The 22,280-nt window shown below is 43.6% G+C and overlaps 1 protein-coding gene across 1 annotated transcript in view; it reads left to right on the top strand.

The window, feature by feature from the left end:
* Positions 1-21,792, top strand: part of LOC143138975 (RNA helicase Mov10l1-like) — a 55,907-nt gene extending 34,115 nt beyond the window's left edge. The window contains exons 17-26 of the mRNA XM_076299487.1: positions 4,062-4,223; positions 5,015-5,161; positions 10,107-10,228; positions 14,744-14,843; positions 14,974-15,120; positions 15,225-15,398; positions 20,051-20,200; positions 20,551-20,658; positions 21,383-21,523; positions 21,682-21,792. Coding sequence (XP_076155602.1) covers positions 4,062-4,223; positions 5,015-5,161; positions 10,107-10,228; positions 14,744-14,843; positions 14,974-15,120; positions 15,225-15,398; positions 20,051-20,200; positions 20,551-20,658; positions 21,383-21,523; positions 21,682-21,792 — 1,362 coding nt within the window. The remainder of the gene's footprint in view (positions 1-4,061; positions 4,224-5,014; positions 5,162-10,106; positions 10,229-14,743; positions 14,844-14,973; positions 15,121-15,224; positions 15,399-20,050; positions 20,201-20,550; positions 20,659-21,382; positions 21,524-21,681) is intronic.
* The last annotated feature ends 488 nt before the right edge of the window (positions 21,793-22,280 follow it).

Genomic DNA, 22,280 nt, shown 5'->3' with positions numbered 1-22,280 from the left:
TTTCTTTTGATGACATTTTGTGTGTTTTCCCCACACCAAAGAGCACCTTCAATATCTTTTTTCTACAATTCCTGAGCACTTTGGAGTTTTTCTTTATTTCAAGCTACTGTAAATACTATTGTGCTGTGAGGAGCCAAATCTACTGTAAATACTATTGTGCTGTGAGGAGCCAAATCCACTGTAAATACTTTTGGGAGAGCCAAATCTACTGTAAATACTATTGTGCTGTGAGGAGCCAAATCTACTATAAATACTATTGTGCTGTGAGGGTGGAGAGAAAGTGGAATGGAGCATTAGGTCCAGTATTCCAATATGTGGTTTAATGTTCTGAATATCTCATTAGTAGGTCACTATTTGGCTGTATACAGGAGAGAGGCAAACGCCAAGCACAATGCATTCCAGAATATGCATCTCTGACTTGACACAGAATTATTCAGGGTTTAAGTACACAACAGCAAAAAATAGATAACCATACAGTAACAGTGGCAGTCAGAAGACATCCAGGCTACCCTAATCAATAGGCCTTTTCACACAGAGATCACGCTAAATTTGCGGGAAGAGGAGACGTCTTTTTGCCGTCTTTTTGTGTCTGTTCACATAATGCGGCATTTTGGGGAGCCAGAAGGCAGGATCAGCTATAGTAAATTCAATTGTGACATGCAACAGGGGGCGTGTAGAGTGATAGTCGTAGGCCTTATGTGCGTGGGCCTTTAGATACAGCAGGTGTGTGATTTCAAAAACCATGGCGGGAGAACCGACTGCACTTTGGTCAGCTTGCATTTGCTTTGTTGTTGCTGTTAGAATTTCTTAAGAATTAGTTAAATTCTTGCGATAGATGTCTTCAGACAATAAAACGTAATTTGGAAGGGAAATTGATCAGAAGAGTTGCCCCTTGCGTTGGCCGTACAATGTACTGTGCATACAATTTATTTATGAAATCATTCAATATTACAACAAATAGCTTGTGTACTGTCTTAATTGAAACATGCTTCGCGCACAATTGATAGCCTAGGGCAAAGAGAATGGACATCTCAACATAAGGATACATTAGAAGATGATGATTAGTGTAAACTTTGTCACACGACGTGATAAGCAGTTCTTTACGTTCCATTCAGTCATAAATCATTCAAGCGTAGGCCTAGTGCTAGTCATGAAAAGAAAACAGCAGCTTAATATTTTTCAGGTGTTTAACAGTAGGCCTAGGCGCACTGTTAGCAGTTATGCCGAAGGCAGTGAGATTATTATGCATTGCATCCTGTCACTCAACATCGCAGTTCGGGTTGATAAGATTCAGTTAATGCGAGTATGGATCGTCTCAAAGTTTGGGACAACCAAACAGCAGTGTAGGCAAAGCATGCTTTGTTTTATCGCTGGATTTTAGGATAGCCTATTATGGCAACTGATTGCATTCCAAGCTAGGCCTACAGTCAACTCTAGCAGGCATTGAATGACTCGAGACTTTGTGAATTTATAGATTGACATAATGTGCTGTTTCTTTTGATCAGTTAGATTTATTTGCAATCTCCTGTGGTGGGCTGGACATAGCATTGAAATGCCCGCCCAGATTCCCCTTTCCGCCTTGACCCATTTACACTGGTGGCGGAACGAAAAAACTCGGCAAAATGTCTAGGGGGCTTGGTAGTAAACTTGGCGAGACACTTTGTCCCGCCATTCCGCCTCGGTCTATGTGAAAGGGACAGTCGTTCCGCGATTCTGGTACATACAATCGCGGCGATTTTGCCAGTGTGAAAGGGCCTAATGATGCTAATGGTTTTTGACGCAAAACAAACAACAAGAAGTGATATCAATCCTGACGCGATACATTATCCATGGTTAGGACAGATATCGTACAGGGTAATGAAGTAGGAGCATACTTTTAGTGTCAAACACAGAAATTTACATTGATTGTCTGGCGTTATAATTTATTTGCCTCGGGTGTACTGTGGAGTGGGTAAGACTGATTTAATTGGCAGGCTAACACATACTGATGACTTGCGCTAGCCTAGCACCTGCGAGGCTCTGCAACTAGAAGGACTGGATGAAACTTGTTGAAAACGGTCTCCACTGATAAATATCACACTTGCTAACTTGGAAATAAGGTCCTATGTCCAAAATCCTGAACCACCCCTTTAAAGTTAATTAAGTTAATAAAGTAACTTGCTTTGCTTTCATTTGAATCCCAATCTAGATACACTGGTAATAATTGCTTTATATTGTTAATATGGACTTCTGGAAAGTTCAGAAATGCAAAATAATAGAATTGTAATCATGTGATAAAATATGTGATTAACTGCGATTAACTATAGAAATGCAGCGATTAATTGCGATTAAAAAAAATATTGTTTGACAGCCCTAGTTTTCAGAAATAGTCTAGCCATATGCGTATTGAGTCTCTGACAGGAACAAGGAAGCAAGGCAATGCAACTAACTAAATTCATCTGAAATATGATCACATCCAGCAGGGAAACAAAACAAATGCAGGTGGAGAGGCACCGTACTTGTGTTTATCACTATTTTCTGAGACAAAGTATCCTCCAGCAAAACTAGTCATCATGACGGGCCCACATCTGAGTAGTATTACTATACTTCCCATTTTTAGAATTGTTACCTTCATCAGTAAGCTCAGTGTCCTGTCCCTTTTACAGACAGATTACCCAGTAAAATCAGTGTCCTGTCCCTTTTACAGACAGATTACCCAGTAACAGACAGATTACCCAGTAAGCTCAGTGTCCTGTCCCTTTTACAGACAGATTACCCAGTAACAGACAGATTACCCAGTAAGGTCAGTGTCCTGTCCCTTTTACAGACAGATTACCCAGTAACAGACAGATTACCCAGTAAGGTCAGTGTCCTGTCCCTTTTACAGACAGATTACCCAGTAAGATCAGTGGCCCGCCCCTTTTACAGACAGATTACCCAGTAACAGACAGATTGCCCAGTAAGCTCAGTGTCCTGTCCCTTTTACAGACAGATTACCCAGTAACAGACAGATTACCCAGTAAGGTCAGTGTCCTGTCCCTTTTACAGACAGATTACCCAGTAACAGACAGATTACCCAGTAAGGTCAGTGTCCTGTCCCTTTTACAGACAGATTACCCAGTAACAGACAGATTACCCAGTAAACTCAGTGTCCTGTCCCTGTTACAGACAGATTACCCAGTAAGCTCAGTGTCCTGTCCCTTTTACAGACAGATTACCCAGTAACAGACAGATTACCCAGTAAGGTCAGTGTCCTGTCCCTTTTACAGACAGATTACCCAGTAACAGACAGATTACCCAGTAAGGTCAGTGTCCTGTCCCTTTTACAGACAGATTACCCAGTAAGGTCAGTGTCCTGTCCCTTTTACAGACAGATTACCCAGTAACAGACAGATTACCCAGTAAGGTCAGTGTCCTGTCCCTTTTACAGACAGATTACCCAGTAACACAGATTACCCAGTAAACTCAGTGTCCTGTCCCTTTTACAGACAGATTACCCAGTAACAGACAGATTACCCAGTAAGGTCAGTGTCCTGTCCCTTTTACAGACAGATTACCCAGTAACAGACAGATTACCCAGTAAGGTCAGTGTCCTGTCCCTTTTAGAGACAGATTACCCGGTAACAGACAGATTACCCAGTAAGGTCAGTGTCCTGTCCCTTTTACTGACAGATTACCCAGTAACAGACAGATTACCCAGTAAGGTCAGTGTCCTGTCCCTTTTACAGACAGATTACCCAGTAAGCTCAGTGTCCTGTTCCTTTTACAGACAGATTACCCAGTAACAGACAGATTACCCAGTAAGGTCAGTGTCCTGTCCCTTTTACAGACAGATTACCCAGTAACAGATTACCCAGTAAGGTCAGTGTCCTGTCCCTTTTACAGACAGATTACCCAGTAACAGACAGATTACCCAGTAAGGTCAGTGTCCTGTCCCTTTTACAGACAGATTACCCAGTAACAGACAGATTACCCAGTAAGGTCAGTGTCCTGTCCCTTTTACAGACAGATTACCCAGTAACAGACAGATTACCCAGTAAGGTCAGTGTCCTGTCCCTTTTACAGACAGATTACCCAAGAAGGAGTTTCCCCGTCCAGGCCAGTTCTTCAACCGCAGTCTGAATCCGGCGCAGAGAGAAGTGGTGAAGCGCATATTGGTGGGAGAGTGTCGGCCCACCCCCTATGTTCTATTCGGACCGCCAGGGACTGGCAAGACAATGACCCTCATTGAGGCCATTCTACAGGTGCTAATGAAACTTGAAGCAATCATAAATGATTAAAACCATTTTGAAACATTTTGAAAGTGCAAATTTTGCCAGCCAAATAGTATGCTGATAACATGATGTGAAAAGTGGTTATGCTGATAACATGATGTGAAAAGTGGTTATGCTTGATAACATGATGTGAAAAGTGGTTATAAGCTAGAGTTCCTGAGTGGGATTGGAAGTAAGTGTCCGGAGTGTGTCCTGAGCGTCCTGAGTGTGTCCTGAGCGTGTGGCGAGTGTCTGGTGTCCTGAGTGTGTCCTGAGCGTGTCCTGAGCGTGTGGAGTTTGTCCTGAGTTTGTCCTGAGTTTGTCCTGAGTTTGTCCTGAGTTTGTCCTGAGCGTGTGGAGTGTGTCCTGAGCGTGTGGAGTGTGTCCTGAGCGTGTCCTGAGCGTGTGGAGTGTGTCCTGAGCGTGTGGAGTGTGTCCTGAGCGTGTGGAGTGTGTCCTGAGCGTGTGGAGTGTGTCCTGAGTGTGTCCTGAGTGTGTCCTGAGCGTGTGGAGTGTGTCCTGAGCGTGTCCTGAGCGTGTGGAGTTTGTCCTGAGTTTGTCCTGAGTTTGTCCTGAGTTTGTCCTGAGTTTGTCCTGAGTTTGTCCTGAGTTTGTCCTGAGCTTGTCCTGAGCTTGTCCTGAGCTTGTCCTGAGCTTGTCCTGAGCGTGTCCTGAGCGTGTCCTGAGCGTGTGGAGTGTGTCCTGAGCGTGTGGAGTGTGTCCTGAGCGTGTGGAGTGTGTCCTGAGTGTGTCCTGAGCGTGTGGAGTGTGTCCTGCTGCAGGTGTACCATCGCATCCCCTCCAGCCGTCTGCTGGTCTGCACGCCCTCCAACAGCGCCGCTGACCTGGTCTGCATCCGGCTGCACGAGAGTGGGTTCCTCCACTCGGCCAGCCTGGCGCGCGTCAACGCCTCCTGCAGGCAGGAAGAGGTATTACATTCACAAGGAAATCCCTCTGTGCCAAATGTGCATATTAGTACCACCGACAAACGGGCAAAAAGGGGCAGTGGTTGTTAGGGGCAGCCGTGGCCTACTGGTTAGCACTTCGGACCTGTAACCGGAGGGTTGCCGTGGCCTACTGGTTAGCACTTCGGACCTGTAACCGGAGGGTTGCCGTGGCCTACTGGTTAGCACTTCGGACCTGTAACCGGAGGGTTGCCGTGGCCTACTGGTTAGCACTTCAGACCTGTAACTGGAGGGTTGCCGGTTCGAACCCCAACCAGTAGGCACGGTTGAAGTGCCCTTGAGCAAGGCACCTCCCTAACCCCTCACTGCTCCCCGAGTGCCGCTGTTGTTGCAGGCAGCTCACTGCGCTGGGATTAGTGTGTGCTTCACCTCACTGTGTGTACAATGTGTACTGAGTGTGTTACTTGTTGCCATGGCGCCGCCGCGTTCGGACGCCTTTTTGGTTGCTCCGCCTAATTTGTGCTTATATTTACTCTTTTACCTTTTATTAACCCCTAATTTTTTGCACTTTTCCACTGCACTGATTACGTATGATGGCGTTACACTCAGAAACATCGGAAATGAATCGCCTTTTTTGTTTCGGGATGTTTTAATTGACGATTCTACCTGGCCGACTGAGATTCTCCGAGATGCATCAGGGAACCATGGAGACGCATCTCGGCGCAGAAGGAAAAAACACCGAGGAAAACGAGCCGGGGCCCGTAACAGATTGAGGAATAGAGCTCATAGGCCTCCACTGCCTAGCATTCTCCTAGCCAATGTCCAGTCTCTTGTTAACAAGATGGATGAACTAAGAGCGAGGATACAGTTTCAAAGAGACATCAGGGACTGTAACATTCTATGCTTTACTGAGACATGGCTAACTGAACTTGTACCGGACTGTGCCATCACTCCGGTGGAGTTTTTCTCTGCTGCTCGCTCTGACAGGACTGAGGAATCTGGGAAATCGAAAGGTGGCGGTGTTTGCATCATGACGAACAGCAAGTGGTGTGATCCTAGAAATGTCACCGTTCTCTCAAAGTCCTGCTCGCCTCATCTAGAACATCTAGCGGTCGTCTGTCGACCCTTCTACCTGCCCCGTGAGTTTACTTCGGTAATATTCAACGCTGTCTACATTCCTCCACAAGCCAACACAGATGCTGCGGTTTCAGAATTGCAAGAAGTGTTAAATAGACAACAACACACGCACCCTGAAGCTGCGCTTATTGTGGCCGGTGATTTCAATCAAGTACATCTGAACCGGTCCATGCCTGAATTTATTCAACACATTCACTTCCCTACACGTGGTGACAACACACTGGATCACTGCTACACACAGTTCAAGAACAGTTACAAAGCTAAGTCTCTACCAGCTTTCGGAAAATCAGACCATGCCGCTGTTTTCCTTCTGCCTATGTACAAGCAGAGAAGTCAGACGGACCCCCCAGTGACGAAGGAGGTCAAGCGCTGGACTGACCAATCGGAAGCCAGGCTACAGGACGCCCTTAGCAACGTTGACTGGGAGATGTTCAAGACGAACTCTGCTGACATCAATGAGTTTACGGAAGTATCATTGAGTTACATCAATATGCTAACTGATTCCATCATCCCAACTGTAAAGATCCGAAGCTTCCCTAACCAGAAGCCATGGGTGGATAGAGAAGTGAGAACGGCATTAAAGACACGCACCATGACTTATAATGCTGGGCTTATTTCAGGGGATATGACGGATTACAAAGCAGCATCTTATAGTTTACGTAGAGCTATTAAAGATGCTAAGCGGCGCTATAGAGACAAAGTTGAAGCTGATTTCTTGGAGGGTGATCCAGCACGAGTGTGGAAAGGACTCCGAACCATCACTGGCTTTGAAAGAAAGTCCCCTCCTATGATGAATGTGAGTAAAGACCTCCCTGATGAACTTAATGCTTTTTATGCTCGCTTTGACATGAAAAACACAGACTATCTTGCACTAGCTGCAGCATGTGAAGCAAATGAGGATGCACCTTTCTGTGTCTCTGAGGTCGATGTGAGCAATGCCTTTAGGAGGGTTAATTGTAGAAAAGCTGCTGGACCGGATGGAATTTCTAACAGGATTTTGAAATCCTGCGCTGCTCAGTTAGCTCCTGTGTTCACTTATATCTTTAACACATCATTGACTCAAGAGACAGTTCCTACTTGCCTCAAGCAGTCTGTTATTGTTCCAGTACCGAAAAACAAAAGTCCATCATGTCTGAATGACTACCGCCCAGTAGCCCTGACGTCTACAGTGATGAAGTGTTTTGAGAAGCTTGTGAAAAACATTATCTGCTCATCCCTCCCTGCCTCCTTCGACCCCCTCCAATTTGCTTACAGAGCCAACAGGTCTACAGAGGATGCCATCTCAAACCTCATGCACACCACCTTAACTCACCTGGAGGAGGGGAATGGGAATTATGTGAGGATGCTGTTCATTGACTTTAGTTCAGCATTCAACACGATAGTACCTCTCACCTTGGTCACAAAGATGAAGGCCTTAGGACTGAACACCACCCTGTGTCACTGGATATTTGACTTCCTCACCAACCGTTCACAAGTGGTTAGAGTGGGGGGTCTGACATCTGACTCATTAACCATCAGCACTGGTGCTCCCCAAGGCTGTGTTTTGAGTCCACTGCTGTACAACATCTACACACATGACTGCAAAGCCAACAGTAGTCATACCTCCATCATCAAGTTTGCAGATGACACAGTGATCTTGGGCCTGATTAGTAACAACAATGAACAGCTCTACTTGGATCAGGTTGATGAGGTGGCACAGTGGTGTCAATCTAACAGCTTGACACTGAATATCAATAAAACCAAGGAAATGGTAGTGGATTACAGAAGGAAGCAGCAGAACTACAGTTACACCCCACTAATGATCAGCGGGCAACCTGTAGAGAGAGTCACAAGTTTTAAATACCTTGGTGTCCACATTACTGAAGACTTAACATGGACTGTTAACACTCAACATGTTCTGAAGAAGTCCAGACAACGACTCTACTTCCTTCGTCAGCTAAGGAAATTCAAAGTTTCTACATCCATCATGAAGGCCTTCTACACTTCAGCGGTTGAGAGTGTTCTAACTGGTAGCATCATCACCTGGTATGGGAACTCCACAGTTAGAGATTGTAGTACTCTGCAGAGAGTAGTGCGCTCAGCTGAACGTACTATAAGAACTCAACTCCCTGCTCTACAAGAAATCTATTCCAGAAGAGTACTCCTAAGAGCCCAAAAGATTCTGAAGGACTCTTCTCATCCTAACAATGGATTATTCCTACCGCTGAAATCAAGAAGACGCCTATGTAGTCACAAAGCCAGAACTGAGAGACTCAGGAGAAGTTTTTATCCCCAGGCCATCCGAACTGTGAACTCACACTATACTGACTTTGCACACATTCACTCCTCAGCACTCTCAAACATTTCCCAACTCTGAACTCACACTATACTGACTTTGCACTCATCCACTCCTCAGCACTCATGACCCCCCCCCCCCACACACACACACACACACACACACACCTACATGACTTTTAGCACTTTTACATCCCTCTCCCTATGCTGCAGACCTTTTATTTATTTTCTTATTCATCACACGTCAAAACACACACACACACACACACACACACACACACACAAACACATATCTGACTTTCTCCAACTTTTGCACATCTCTATAGAACTTTTTATTTATTATTTTTGATTTCTCCTCCATCTATCTACCCATGTCCTTGATTGCCTAGCCTTCTGTCCCCCCCCCCCCATCCCCAACACACACACACACACAAAAACACACACTCTTACATCATCACTGTCATCACCTCACATACATACAGCACACTGCTTGCTACAGTAAGCCTCCTCTACATACTTGCTGCACACTGCCCCCCCCCCCCTCCCTACATACACAGCACATTGTCTTCAGGATCTTCTCCAACACACATCCTCTACTTACTTACAGCATACTGCCCCCACCTACCCACACACACACTATACACACACACACACACAGTCACTGCTTCACTCCCCTCCCGCCCACACACACATCTTCACTGTCATCACTCACATACATCATACTTCCAGTACACTGCCCCCCCCTCTCCCCTACATACACAGCACATTATTTCATCAGGAAGCTTCTCCAACACACATCCCCAACATACTTACAGCACACTGCCCCCGCCCCCCAATACACAGCACATTGTCTCATGAGGAAGCTTCTCCAACACACATATTGCACACTGCCCTCTCCCCACATACACAGCACACTATCCCATCTCCCTTGTCATCCCCCCAACACACACACCAAGACCCTTGGCAGTTGGGTTAGCCCCTTGAGCCGTGGATATGCCCAAGGTTTCTTCCTTGGTAAGGGAGTTTTTCCTTGCCCCTGTTGCTCTTGGGTGCTCCTTGTTGGTGCCCCCCCCCCCCAATCGCAATCCTCCCCCACCTTTCTTATGCAGCCCTTGCCACTTAATCTACTAAACCCCTCTTCTACTGCACTTTTTACCCCCCCATAAATGCACAAATAGGCTGACACCATACTTAATTTCACTGCATTTCTTACTTCCAGTAACTATATGCATGTGACAATAAACTTCCTTGTATCCTTGTATCCTTGTTTCACTAATTCACGGATTGGGATAAATGCAGAGACCAAATTTCCCTCACGGGATCAAAAGAGTATATATACTTATACTTATACTTAAAAATACTAGTGGCAAGAGTCTTCTGTTTAAGAATCTTTGAAGGTTTCTGCGAAGCACTTTGGCATTTTGGTAGTTATCAGTAGAGAGGGGTAGTTATCAGTGTAGAGGGGTAATTTCTGCACATCTCTCCTCTCTGAGAGGGGTAATTTCTGGAGAAGTGGTTGATGCTGAACTCTGTCCTTTTCTCTGTGTCTCTGTCTCAGTCCATCCCTGAGGTCCTGCAGCAGTACTCTCGTGCGGGAGAGGACATCCGCCACGCCTCCTTCCACAGGATAGTGGTCAGCACCTGCTCCAGCGCTGGAATGTTCTATCAGATCGGCCTGCGGTGAGTCATGAGACCAGAGATCCAGCTGGAAGAGCACTGGACAACGGACGCCATATTCAGTCCCTCCTGTCTGTGCTCTGCAATGCTAACATAGCACAGAAGCAATGGACAATGCTAACAGCACAGAAGCAATGGGCAATGCTAACATAGTACAGAAGCAATGGGCAATGCTAACATAGTACAGAAGCCAGGGGCGTAGCAAGCGTGGGGGATGTGGGTGTTATAACAGAATATGCTGTGGCTGTACAAAAATCATCAACAATGGTCTAGATTGCTGACACTCTAGGACAAAGCTTCCGAAAACATTCAATGAGTTAAGAACCAAAGCTGCTCTGATAAAATTCAAAGTGTCCGTCTTTCAAGGCTGTGCTGCTGCTTGGGTCTGCATTATAACGTTTGCAGTGAGCAGATTTGAGGTAGAATTGAAATGATAATTGTTACCGCATTATGCTAATTTAGTAAACCAAAATTCACTGTCTGACTGACCGTTTTTGTCACAATGTAAAATTCAGGGAGTCAAAGTGAAAGCGGGGGTGAGCGCACCAAGGCACTTGTTGTTTCTGCAGAAAGACCTTTGGCTACTGTTCTCAGAGCATTATGCTTTCTCTGTCTATGATCTGCAGCTTTTCTCAAACTATGGGCCTCCACAACAATTAGCCTAATGGTCCACGAAGCCGCAAAATTGTTATGCCCGGTGCTTCACATGTCTGATCATTTGCAGCAAGATTGAATGGTATGGAACCGCGGACTGAAAGAAAAATAAACTAGGCTAAACATTTCCCCAATCAGAAATACTTTAAAAATACATTAATTTGGTATCATCAACTATATAGACATAGCCCAGTCAGCACACATACGTCTCCAAGACGCTTGGAAAAGATCTGAACAGCTTAATTACATCGCGTCTTATTTGATCTTATTGATCTTACAAACGTCGGCGGCATTTCACTGTCAAATGTGTTTCGTAGTTCTACATCTACTGGAGATATTAATGTCTTAAATACGATCACGTTCCTAAGAACATCTTATTTTGATCTTACAAACGGCGGCGTCAAGACACATTTCAGTTCTACATCTGAACTATTTCCAGCATTAACGCTTATGAGTGCTCATGCAATGTGTGCATCCCTGCAGCAAGTGAAACTGGAGGCTACGTGGGCTAGAAGCAACAATAGTTTGAACAACAACGTGGCTTCCTGTAACTATCAATGGAAATAGCATAGAAACTGCTAATCATAATCTTTAAATTGACATTAATTAAGCTGGCTATATAAAACACAATTTATTTATATTCCCTTTGCATATGTTTGGGTATGCAAAACATTTTTGAATTTGAGCTTACAGTTCTGTCATTATTCTGTGTCCTTTACATTTATTTAATAGGTATTATAGTTAGGCATATTAATTATTTAATTAATTATTTAGTTATTTATAATTTGGCCGAATTGTTTCACTTCCCTATCCCACAACCCCCACACTTTTAAAAAGCTTGATATGCCTCTGACAGAAGCAATGGGCAATGCTAACATAGCACAGAAGCAATGGGCAATGCACTGGAGTACGACCTGCCTAGTGCTTTGAAGTTCTACTCAATGGGCAATGCACTGGAGTATGACCTATGTTCTACTCAATGATGGTATGAAGCATGGACAGTATAAGCCTTTCCAAACAGTGACACAGCTGTATGGAAGCATATGGGTAGCTATATTCAAATGAGAATGCAATCTGGAATTGATCAATTCAATTGGAATTGATTTTAGGATTTCATTGTCACTTTGCAGATTAAAATACAATTTGTTGGATATTATTGCAAATTTCAATATTAAATTGCATAATGAATTGTCAATTGCATAATGTAATGTCTTTTTGAATTGCATATTGCAGATTGCATTCTCATTTGAATAAAGCTACTCATATGCTTCCATACAGCTGGAACTAAATAAGAATCAGGCTCCAAGAACATACAGTATGGCACCTCTAAATCTGACCAGTGGAACATATGACACCTCTAAATCTGATCAATAGTTTCATTTCTGTGTTACGAAAGGGCACGATGCCATGCTTACTATAGTCACTGGTTATTATTGGGGGCCAATCAGCGAAGCTGCGAGGACCTCATTGTGTTTCTACGTTTTCCTATTATTATATGCAATGGAAGTCAATGGCAGCCCATAGAACCGTCTGGTAAAAAGTTGGGAAATTTGGCACACTAATTGGGGACGGTCCCATGATTCATGTCACCATGTTTCATGTCGGCAACTCGAACCCTCTAGCGCCACCAACAGGCCAAAGTTGGAAGTGTGTTCACTCACGTAACTTTTGACCCGTAAGTCCGATTTTCAAAAGTCAGGTATCGTTGGAATCCTTGGACCAAGCCGAGTTATGACGTCATTTTGGATTTCATCAAAAACACATACTTTCTCTGATTCCCACCAAATTTTACACAGATCATCTTCAGACCAAGCCTTACAAAAGTTATCACTTTTCGTCTTCGGAAGTATTACCGTTCGCCCGTAACAGCCAATCAAAATTTGCGGCGAAGCCGCCAAACAGGAAGTGAGCTCATATCTCAGCAACCCTTGCAGTCATCAAATCCAAACTTGGTATATGGACTCATGACCCCGTCAGGAGGATGCTCTAGAAATTCGGTGACCTTTGACCTCTAGGGGGCGCTGTAAATCAGTAACATGCCTTTTGGACTGCTGTTGTGCCTAGAATTACAATGTACTAGTGGTGTCTGGTAATACTGTGAAAGATCCTTATGTCGACAGATGGCAATTCATGACATCAACATAATTGATTTGGCCGCCATATTGGATTTAATCAAAACCACTATCAAATTTCTCTAGGTCACAAATTTCATCGGATCCTCACCAAAATTGGCACAGACCATCTTCAGACCATGCCTTATCGGTGCTTTGATTTCCATAACAATTGACGGAAGTGTTTGCCCGTAGCAGCCAATCGAAATTTGTGGCGAGGCCGCCAAAAAGGAAGTGAGCTCATATCTCCGCAACCATTTCATGTATCATAACCAAACTTAGTACGTAGACTCAAGACTCCATCAGGAGGATGTTAAAATACTTTAGTGACCTTTGACCTCTAGGGGGCGCTGCAATTAGGAACAATGTGTTTTGGCCTGTAGCTGCTGTTGTGTTTGGAATTAAAATGTACTAGTGGGGTCTGTTAATACAGTCGGAGGTCCTTAGGCTGACCCAAGCAAAACTGTGATGTCATCCTAATTGATTCGGCGGCCATATTGGATTTAATAAAAAAACACCTAAAAGTTTTCACAGGTCACAAATTTTGTCCGATTGACACCAAACTTGACACACATAATCTTCAGTCCAAGCCTCAAAAAAGTTATCCCTTTTTGTCTTCAAACCTAAAACCGTTCGCCCGTAACAGCCAATCAAAATTGGCGGCGAAGCCACCAAACAGTAAGTGAAGGGATATCTCAGTAATACTTTCACGTATCAAAACCAATCTTGTTACATGGGCTCAGAACTCAGAATCTCAGCAATGCTTACACATATTGAAACCAAACTTGGTACATGGACTTGAGACCCCATTCTGAAGATACAAAATAAATTTGGAGTCTTTTGACCACTAGGGGGGGCGCTATAATCACAGGAAGTAGGATCATATCTCAGCAATGCTTTCACATATAGAAACCAAACTTGGTATATGGACTTGGGATCCCATCCTGAGGACACACAATACATTTGGTATACTTTGACCACTAGGGGGCGCTATAATTAGGAAGACTTTTACGTATCAACACCAAACTTGATACGTTGATTCGTAAACACATCCTAAGGACCCACAATAAATTTGGTGACATTTGACCACTAGGGGCTCTATGATTAGCAACACTTTCACCTATCGCAACTAAACTTGGTATGTGGACTTGGGAATAGATCCTGAGGATGCACAATTAATTTGGTGTGCTTTCACCACTAGGGGTGCTATAATTAACACTCTATGATTAGCAACACTTTCACCGATTTAAACCAAACTTGGTATGTCCAGTCCAATCCAATCCCAACTCCTGCTTAACTGCTTGGCCCCCTCATTGCTGCTTGCAGCTATATTTATTATTATTATTATTATTATTATTATTTTTATTACTATAGTCACTGGTTGTTGTTGTTGTTATTATTATTATTATTATTATTATTATTATTATTATTATTATTATTATTATTATTATTACTGTAGTCACTGGTTGTTATTATTATTATTATTATTATTACTATAGTCACTGATTGTTGTTGTTGTTGTAATTATAATAGTCACTGGTTATGCCACATGCTTACTATAGTCACTGGTTATTATTATTATTATTATTATTATTATTATTATAACTATAGTCACTGGTTATGCCACATGCTCTAACCCTAACCCTATGCTTACTATAGTCACTGGTTATGCCACGTGATAAACCAAAGAGCTGATGCATCTCTTCTTATCCTATGAGCTACTGTATATAAGTGTGTTCATTCCCCACCACAGGGTTGGCCATTTCACCCATGTGTTCCTGGATGAGGCTGGACAGGCCACAGAGCCCGAGTGCCTGATTCCCATTGGCCTGTTGTCAGAGAAGGACGGCCAGGTCAGACTTAGCTGTATACCTGGCAAAAATATTCTTACATGAATTGCTTTATCTTCACTTAACATAACAAAGAATGGTCAAGTTTCATGGACACTGATGCGGTACGCTTCTCTCCTCTGGTGTGATCCAGATAGTGCTGGCTGGAGACCCATGCCAGCTGGGCCCGGTGGTGAAGTCCAAGCTAGCCTCTGTGTTTGGGCTGGGAGTGTCTCTGTTGGAGAGACTTATGGCAATACCCCTCTACGCTTGCGATGACAATGGCTTCAACCCTTCTCTGGTGAGCATCTTATGGTGTGCATCTTATTGTGTGCAGCACGGCTTTATCTTGCCGATGTTTCCCTCTGTATTGCTGTTCTAAATAACATGACCACTTCTTCTCAGGTGACCAAACTCCTGTACAACTACCGCTCCCATGAGGCTTTGCTCTCGCTGCCCTCGCGGCTCTTCTATGCTGGTGACCTGGCCATGCGCGCGCAGAGGGCCGTGGTGGACTCGCTGTGTCACTGGGGCCGGCTGCCCAGGAAGGGCTTCCCCTTAATCTTCCATGGAGTGCGGGTGAGTTGAGCCGCCTCAGAGACCTCCACCCTGCACTGGGGTCATATGGTATAGCTTAGTAGTCTATTTAAGAGACCTCCACCCTGCACTGGGGTCATATGTTATAGCTTAGTAGTCTGTAGAAGGGTGTCACTTGCGCTTCAGCCTGGTTGGTGCTCACGGAACAGGACGCAGAAGTCAAAAAGGGAGATCCAAGGTCTAACAGGAGCCAAGGAGCAGGACCGGAGCACTCAATGCTTTAACGTGTTTTTATTTGTGCAAACTGACTAACGTTTCGACGCCCATGCGTCTTCTTCGGAGTCAAACAGTCAATGGCAATGATGTACAGTTTTTAAAGAGTCAGATACTAACATCTTCCCAGGCATTGGTTACTGGCCTAGGTGGGTGTGGTACATCAATTAACCAGTCCTGTGTAAGCACTCAGATGTAGACAGAAAAGGAAAAAACAAACCACCAAAAAGAAACCAAAAAAGGAAAATACATATATCTATATATATATATATATATATATATATATATATATATATATATATATATACACATTCAACACCTTCAAAGAAGAAGTACATGTAGAAGTATAGAAAATAAATATACATACAGACTCAACATTTATACAGGTACCTCAAAGTGTGGATTATAAAAAACAAGAGAGGCCAAGTTCCTCATTAAGACCATTAGGTTCTACTGTGTTCAGAGTTAAATTCCAGAAAGCCTCTCTTTGTAGTAGGGACCTCACTACAGTATGTCCCCTCCTCGTTTGGAGGGTAGGATTTTCTCAATCCCCCAAAATTTAAGCGACGCATTGGAGCCATGATTCGCTTGCACATAATGTCTCGCAATAGCATAGTCCATATTCCGGTTACGGATAGCTGCTTTGTGTTCTGCAATGCGTAGTTTCAGGGGGCGTTTAGTTTGGCCCACATAGACCAAGCCACAAGGACATTTCAACATGTAAATCACATGGGTAGTGTTGCAATTAATAAATGAGTTGATGTTGTATTTTTTGCCTGACTGGGGATGGGAAAATTGCTTCGTGTCACAAGAGTTCGAACAATGAGTACAATGTCCACATCTGTAAAAACCCAGAGGAGGAGCCGGCAACCACGTAGGTTTTGGTGGAGGGCTCATGATCGTGTGAACCAACCTGTCTCTAAGGGAGCGAGGATGTTTAAAAGTAATACGCGGCGGTTCTGCGCATGTCTTTAAGAGCTCGATCGCTCTGCAAGACGTGCCAGTGTTTCTTAATGACATGTTTTAATTCTCCACCAATATGCGAGAATTCTGTGGAGAAACAGAGTCTTTGCTTCGAGGTGCGTTTGGTTTTAACCAGGAGGTGTGCTCGTTGCGTCGATCTGGCTCGTACATAGGCTGTGGAGATGTCGCTTGCAGCATAGCCCCTACTGCGAAAGCGCTCTGTCATTTCTGCTGCACCGCGCTCAAACTCGGCATCACTGCTGCAATTCCTTCTGAGTCGTAAAAATTGGCCAATGGGAATGTTTTTAATGAGTTGTTTGGGGTGATGGCTATCTGCTCTGAGGAGGGTATTTCTACTGAGGGGTTTGCGATAGATTGATGTTTCTAGACCTCTTTGGGAATTTTTGTAGATGGTCAAGTCAAGGAAATTAACCTTATCTGTAGAGTGTTCCACTGTGAACCTTAAAAAGGGTGTCGTGGAGTTAATATAGGCCATGAATTGATCTAATTCCAGAGAAGTCCCCATCCAAATAAAGAATACATCGTCAATGTACCTCTTCCAAAGAGGGATTTTAGGGAGGAATAGGTTGTTCACAGGATTGTCAATGAACTTAGCTTCCCATAAACCCATTACTAGGCATGCGTATGATGGTGCAAAGCAACTACCCATACTGACCCCACACTTCTGTAAGTAATAAGAGCCCGCATATTGGAAATAATTCATTGTTAAAACAACTTCGGACAGTGTCAGTAAGAATTCATTGGGAGGAGCTGTGTCAGTGGCCCGTCTTGAAAAGAAGTGTAGTAGCGCCTCGGCCCCTGCTTCATGAGGAATGCATGTATATAAACTAGGGGTGTAACGGTTCATGTATTCGTATTGAACCGAAACGGTACGGGCGTCACGGTTCGGTGCATGAATTTACACGGAGAATACACGGTATAAAAATACATACAACTCGTGTGTGGATTAATTAATGTCATGCGCAATTACTGTTAAGTAGCGAGAGTTACGGGAGTTCTTTAGCGACACCTAACGCTAATCTGTAGCCTCGCCTTAGCTCTGAAGCTCTGATTGGCGCCTATGTTTTTTTTGTCAGGTCGTCGGTCGAGTCCGTCAGTCATTAGCAGCACTAAGGTTAGACCCACAAGAGTTAGAGGATCCGCTGGTCTCTTTAAGATCGCAAGTTTAAGAACTTCAGTTACAGTAACGTTAGTACAGACGAAAGAGTGGTGGATAAGATGAAACTGTGTGTCGGCGTTGTTCAGCAGTTGTTGGGTATGTGAGTGGAAAAAATGCTACACATATTCGAAGCCATCACCCAGATGATGTAGGCTACCAATCACTGAAACGAGGGGAAAAAACTTCCCCTGCGCTTCAGCAGCCTTTGGATACACATACAAATAGGGCCAAAACCTATGGCTTAAATTAAATGATTCCGTAATGACAGAAAGCTATGTAAATCGCGTGGTAATTACCTTTATGTTGGGGTAACTTGTAACTTCTCACATGAGGTTCTGGTAGTGTTAAGTGCATAGACAGTAAAATAAAGTGACAACGCTAACCAGGCTAATAAACAAACCATGCTACGGTGAGTTAACGTCAAAGGGCAAAGTCACGTGACTTCTAGTTGTAGTCTGTTTATGAAATGAAAGGAGCAATTTCGTTTTTTTTAAAAAGGCAAAATAGTGTGATATTTTCACAGTTAGTAGGCTAGATTATTACTTTACACACAATAAAAAAAATATTGAGGCAAATTGTAGACCCTTCCATATACAACTAAACACAGATGTTGAAGGTCTTGCTTAAGTGGATTTTTAAAAATCATTTTTCTATGTAATTTGCACTTTCAGAAATAAGAGATGCTGTAGGCCTATTTTCAGTTTTAGAGCTGATTGTCTTATTTTGTTTACAAGTTACAGATGGAGTCTGGGTACTTATTGTACTTATTGTACTGTTTAGCCTACATCTTACACACTTCAGGCTGTTGCAGATAGCTCAGGGAAGAGACTGTATGACACTAGGTGGTACAGCCTGAGACATGTACAAAAAAAAATGCTTTCTGCATTTTTGTTTTGCTTTTCCCTCCACTGTACCGAACTCGTACCGAACCGTGATGTCCGAACCGAGGTATGAACCGAACCGTGACTTCTGTGTACCGTTACACCCCTAATATAAACATAACAATAATTTTTTTCAAGAAAAAGTCCAGATACTGTGACAGAGGCTCAGTTAAGCAGCCAATACTAGACACAATGGGCCTGAGTGGTGGATCAATCAGGGATTTATGTATCTTGGGAAGTCCAGAAAACACGGGACATACAGGATGTTTCACAGTCAAAAAGTATTTTTCTTTTTCAGTAATCCAATCCCTTTGTAATGCCTTCTCCAATAGCTGATCAATCTCCGCTTTATGGTGTTCTAGGGGATTGCGGGTTAACGGAGTGTAACAATCTTTGTCATTGAGTTGGGACATGATACTCAAGTTGTAATTGTCAGTACTCATTACAACAATGGAACCCCCTTTATCAGCAGGGCGAATAAGAATATCTGTTCTCTTTTCTAGTTCATTCAAACTCTTTATTTCGGAATTTGACATTCATTCTCTTTTGGTGCGCTTCTTTGCATAACTTGGTAAAATCATTTTCCACCAAATTTTTGTATGTGGTCATGGAAGGGTTCAGATTAGAATAGGGAACAAAAGTGGATTTCTTTCTGAAAGGTGTATTCTCTCTCATGGGTGGCTCTGTGCTATCAACAGTGGAGATTACCTGCACAGAATTACTAGTGGGCCTAGGTGCACTAGGTTTGGGGGAGAAAAAATGCTTAAGTTGGAGTGATCGGAAGAATTTGAAAGTGTCTACCTTGAGTTTGAATGGGTTAACATTGTTGGTGGGGCAGAAAGATAAACCTTTGCTTAGCACTTCGGTCTCTACCCCACTGAGGTCGAATCCCGAGATGTTAATCACAGTCTGTTCGGGTTGCGTGGGTCATATGGTATATCTTAGTAGTCTATTTAAGAGACCTCCACCCTGCACTGGGGTCATGTGGTATAGCTTAGTAGTCTATTTAAGAGACCTCCACCCTGCCGTCATATGTTATAGCTTAGTAATCTATTTAAGTTGTGTTTAGGGTCTGGAAGCTTGACAGCTATTTTCACATGAGTGTGCTACTTGTTAGATGTCACACCTCATGGAGTAGATAGATAGATAGATAGATACTTTATTGATCCCCAGGGGAAATTCAAGAAGTAGGGGGACGAATCAAGAAATGAATATAGTTAGCTAAACCTGTAATGTGTTTTTCTCTGCCATAATTACACACCAAGAATACTAAAGCACCGAATAGTAATTTAGTACCATAAGAGTAATGAGACCTTTGTATTCATCCATGAGAGTAATGAGACCTTTGTATTAATCCATGAGGTGTTTTTGTTTTGTTTTTGACTCCCTCACCCTAGGCCACTGAGATGCGGGAGGGTAATAATCCCTCCTGGTTCAACCCTGGCGAGGCTGTGCAGGTCATGCTGTACTGTTGCCAGCTGGCCAAGAGGCTCTACAACCCCATTTCCCCCACCGACATCGGCATCATCGCCCCCTACAGGAAACAGGTAGCCAACACCGACGCCACATCTAAGAGCTGCACCACTATTACAGTTGGCCTCTGTACCTCTGGCGTGCCTTGCATCCTTAAATACCTTCAGGCCTCTGTACCTCTGGCGTGCCTTGCATCCTGAATACCTTCAGTCCATAGCAGCTCATGGGTTTGCATCCTTAAATACCTTCAGTCCATAGCAGCTCATGGGTTTGCATCCTTAAATACCTTCAGTCCATAGCAGCTCATGGGTTTTTCATGGTCGTTTGTCTGCTGAGACACAGGCCATGTGTGCGTCCGTGCGTGGCTGCTGTGTGTTTTGTGTTGATTCCAATGGTGTGTGTGTGTGTGTGTGTGTTGATTCAGGTGGAGAAGATGAGAGTCCTGCTCCACAGGGTGGGTCTAGCAGACATCAAAGTCGGCTCTGTGGAGGAGTTTCAGGGACAAGAATTCCTCGTCATCATCTTGTCCACGGTGAAGTGCATATCCATTCACCACTGATTCTGACCTGTAACAGTCACAGTTCAACCAGTCCTGTTGTTTCTGGAAGAACCAGGCAGTCAGCTGTTCAGGCCAGCACAGAAAATACTCTAGATATATTACAGTAGCTACAGTTGGTGTGAAAATGGTTTAACTGGCTCTATTACCCGGAGAGAAGAAAGATACTCTTTTCTGATTGGCTGGTGGGGTCGCTATTAATTCTGAATAACAGGACACCTATGAAGTAGATCTGGTTAAAAAAAAAAGTTTAATCACCGTTCCATATCAATGCTTATGAATGGTAACTATATCAACCATAGTAGGACGACGGTTGAGCCTGGAGGCAGGCTTCGCAACAATGGAATCAACTGTAAACAAGCGAACTGTCCATGCTATAACTGTTATAGGGCTAAAGAAAGTTGTGCGTGCTATAAAGGCATGGCTATTGCCTAGATAGGCAACCAGGTGATAAGCGGGATAACGGCCTTCGAGTTGTCCTGTTATACGGAATTAATGGACTTGTGGGGGTCTTGCCCTCGTCCAATAATTCTGTACAACAGGACACCTCGGCGGCTGTTGTCCCTTACATAGCATATGCAGAATTGTATGTGTTGTATCTTGATCATGATGATGTTTCAGGGTAATTCGCTATCAGTATACTTCACAGTCTTGGTGACAAAAGACTTTTGACGTTCTCCCATTTGACGTTTTCCACCAGGTGCGATCCAGTGAGGCTGTGCTGGAGGAAGACCTTCAGAATGTCCTAGGCTTCCTCTCCAACCCAAAGCGCTTCAACGTGGCCATTACCAGAGCCAAAGCCCTGCTCATAGTTGTGGGCAACCCTCACATTCTCATCAAGGTACCTAAAGCCATTGTCCACTCTGTATCCTAAGATGTATTGTTACAATTTCACAGAAACGTCCACCTTCATATTGATAATAGTAACCAACAAAAGATTTATTTTCTACTGTTCTTCCACCTACCACCTGTTTCTCTCTTTTCCTCCGTGTTTTGCAGGACCCTTGTTTCAATGCCCTGCTGCAGTACGCTTATGACAACGGAGCCTTCGTCGGCTCTGATCCTCCTGTTTCTCTCCATGCGTCCCAGAGGTGTGTGCTCTTCTCTTGACAAATAGGAACAGATACACTTGTTTGTAAACTAATCATTGTTTATCATTTGTTTATTTTTTGTGCCACTCTTCAGGCCTAGCTCAGAGAAAGAAAGTTGACTGCACCCTGACTGGAGACCCTTACCTGGAAGTCTCTCTTCATGACTGTTTCAAAAGTACCGTTTGTGTATTTTGTTAATAAAATAAATAAGTCATTGCTATTGCCAAGCCCATGTGGTCTTTTCTTTTGTTCAGGACATTGTGTGGGCACATGAAGGATTTTTATGCCACATACATGGCAGTTATTTATCACCTACACCCTCACAAAAATATTGGATTTGAAGCTGAAGGTTAAAGTATTATTTTCAGTGATTTCTCCTTGTATTCTATACTGAGCCAAATGTATTTTTTTCAATAATTGTAATTACAAAAGGCTTATTTCTCTAACATTTCTAAAGATATTTGTTAGCATGTTCTTCACCTTTGCCAAAATAAAACACCCAACTGA

The sequence above is a fragment of the Alosa pseudoharengus genome, unplaced genomic scaffold (assembly GCF_046254945.1).
Source record: "Alosa pseudoharengus isolate Yale_2024_CS ecotype anadromous, Long Island Sound unplaced genomic scaffold, YU_APseudo_1.1 YU_APseudo_1.1_scf_10, whole genome shotgun sequence".
In the NCBI taxonomy this organism is placed as follows: Eukaryota; Metazoa; Chordata; class Actinopteri; order Clupeiformes; family Clupeidae; genus Alosa; species Alosa pseudoharengus.
This window is presented reverse-complemented; position numbering and strand designations above follow the sequence as displayed.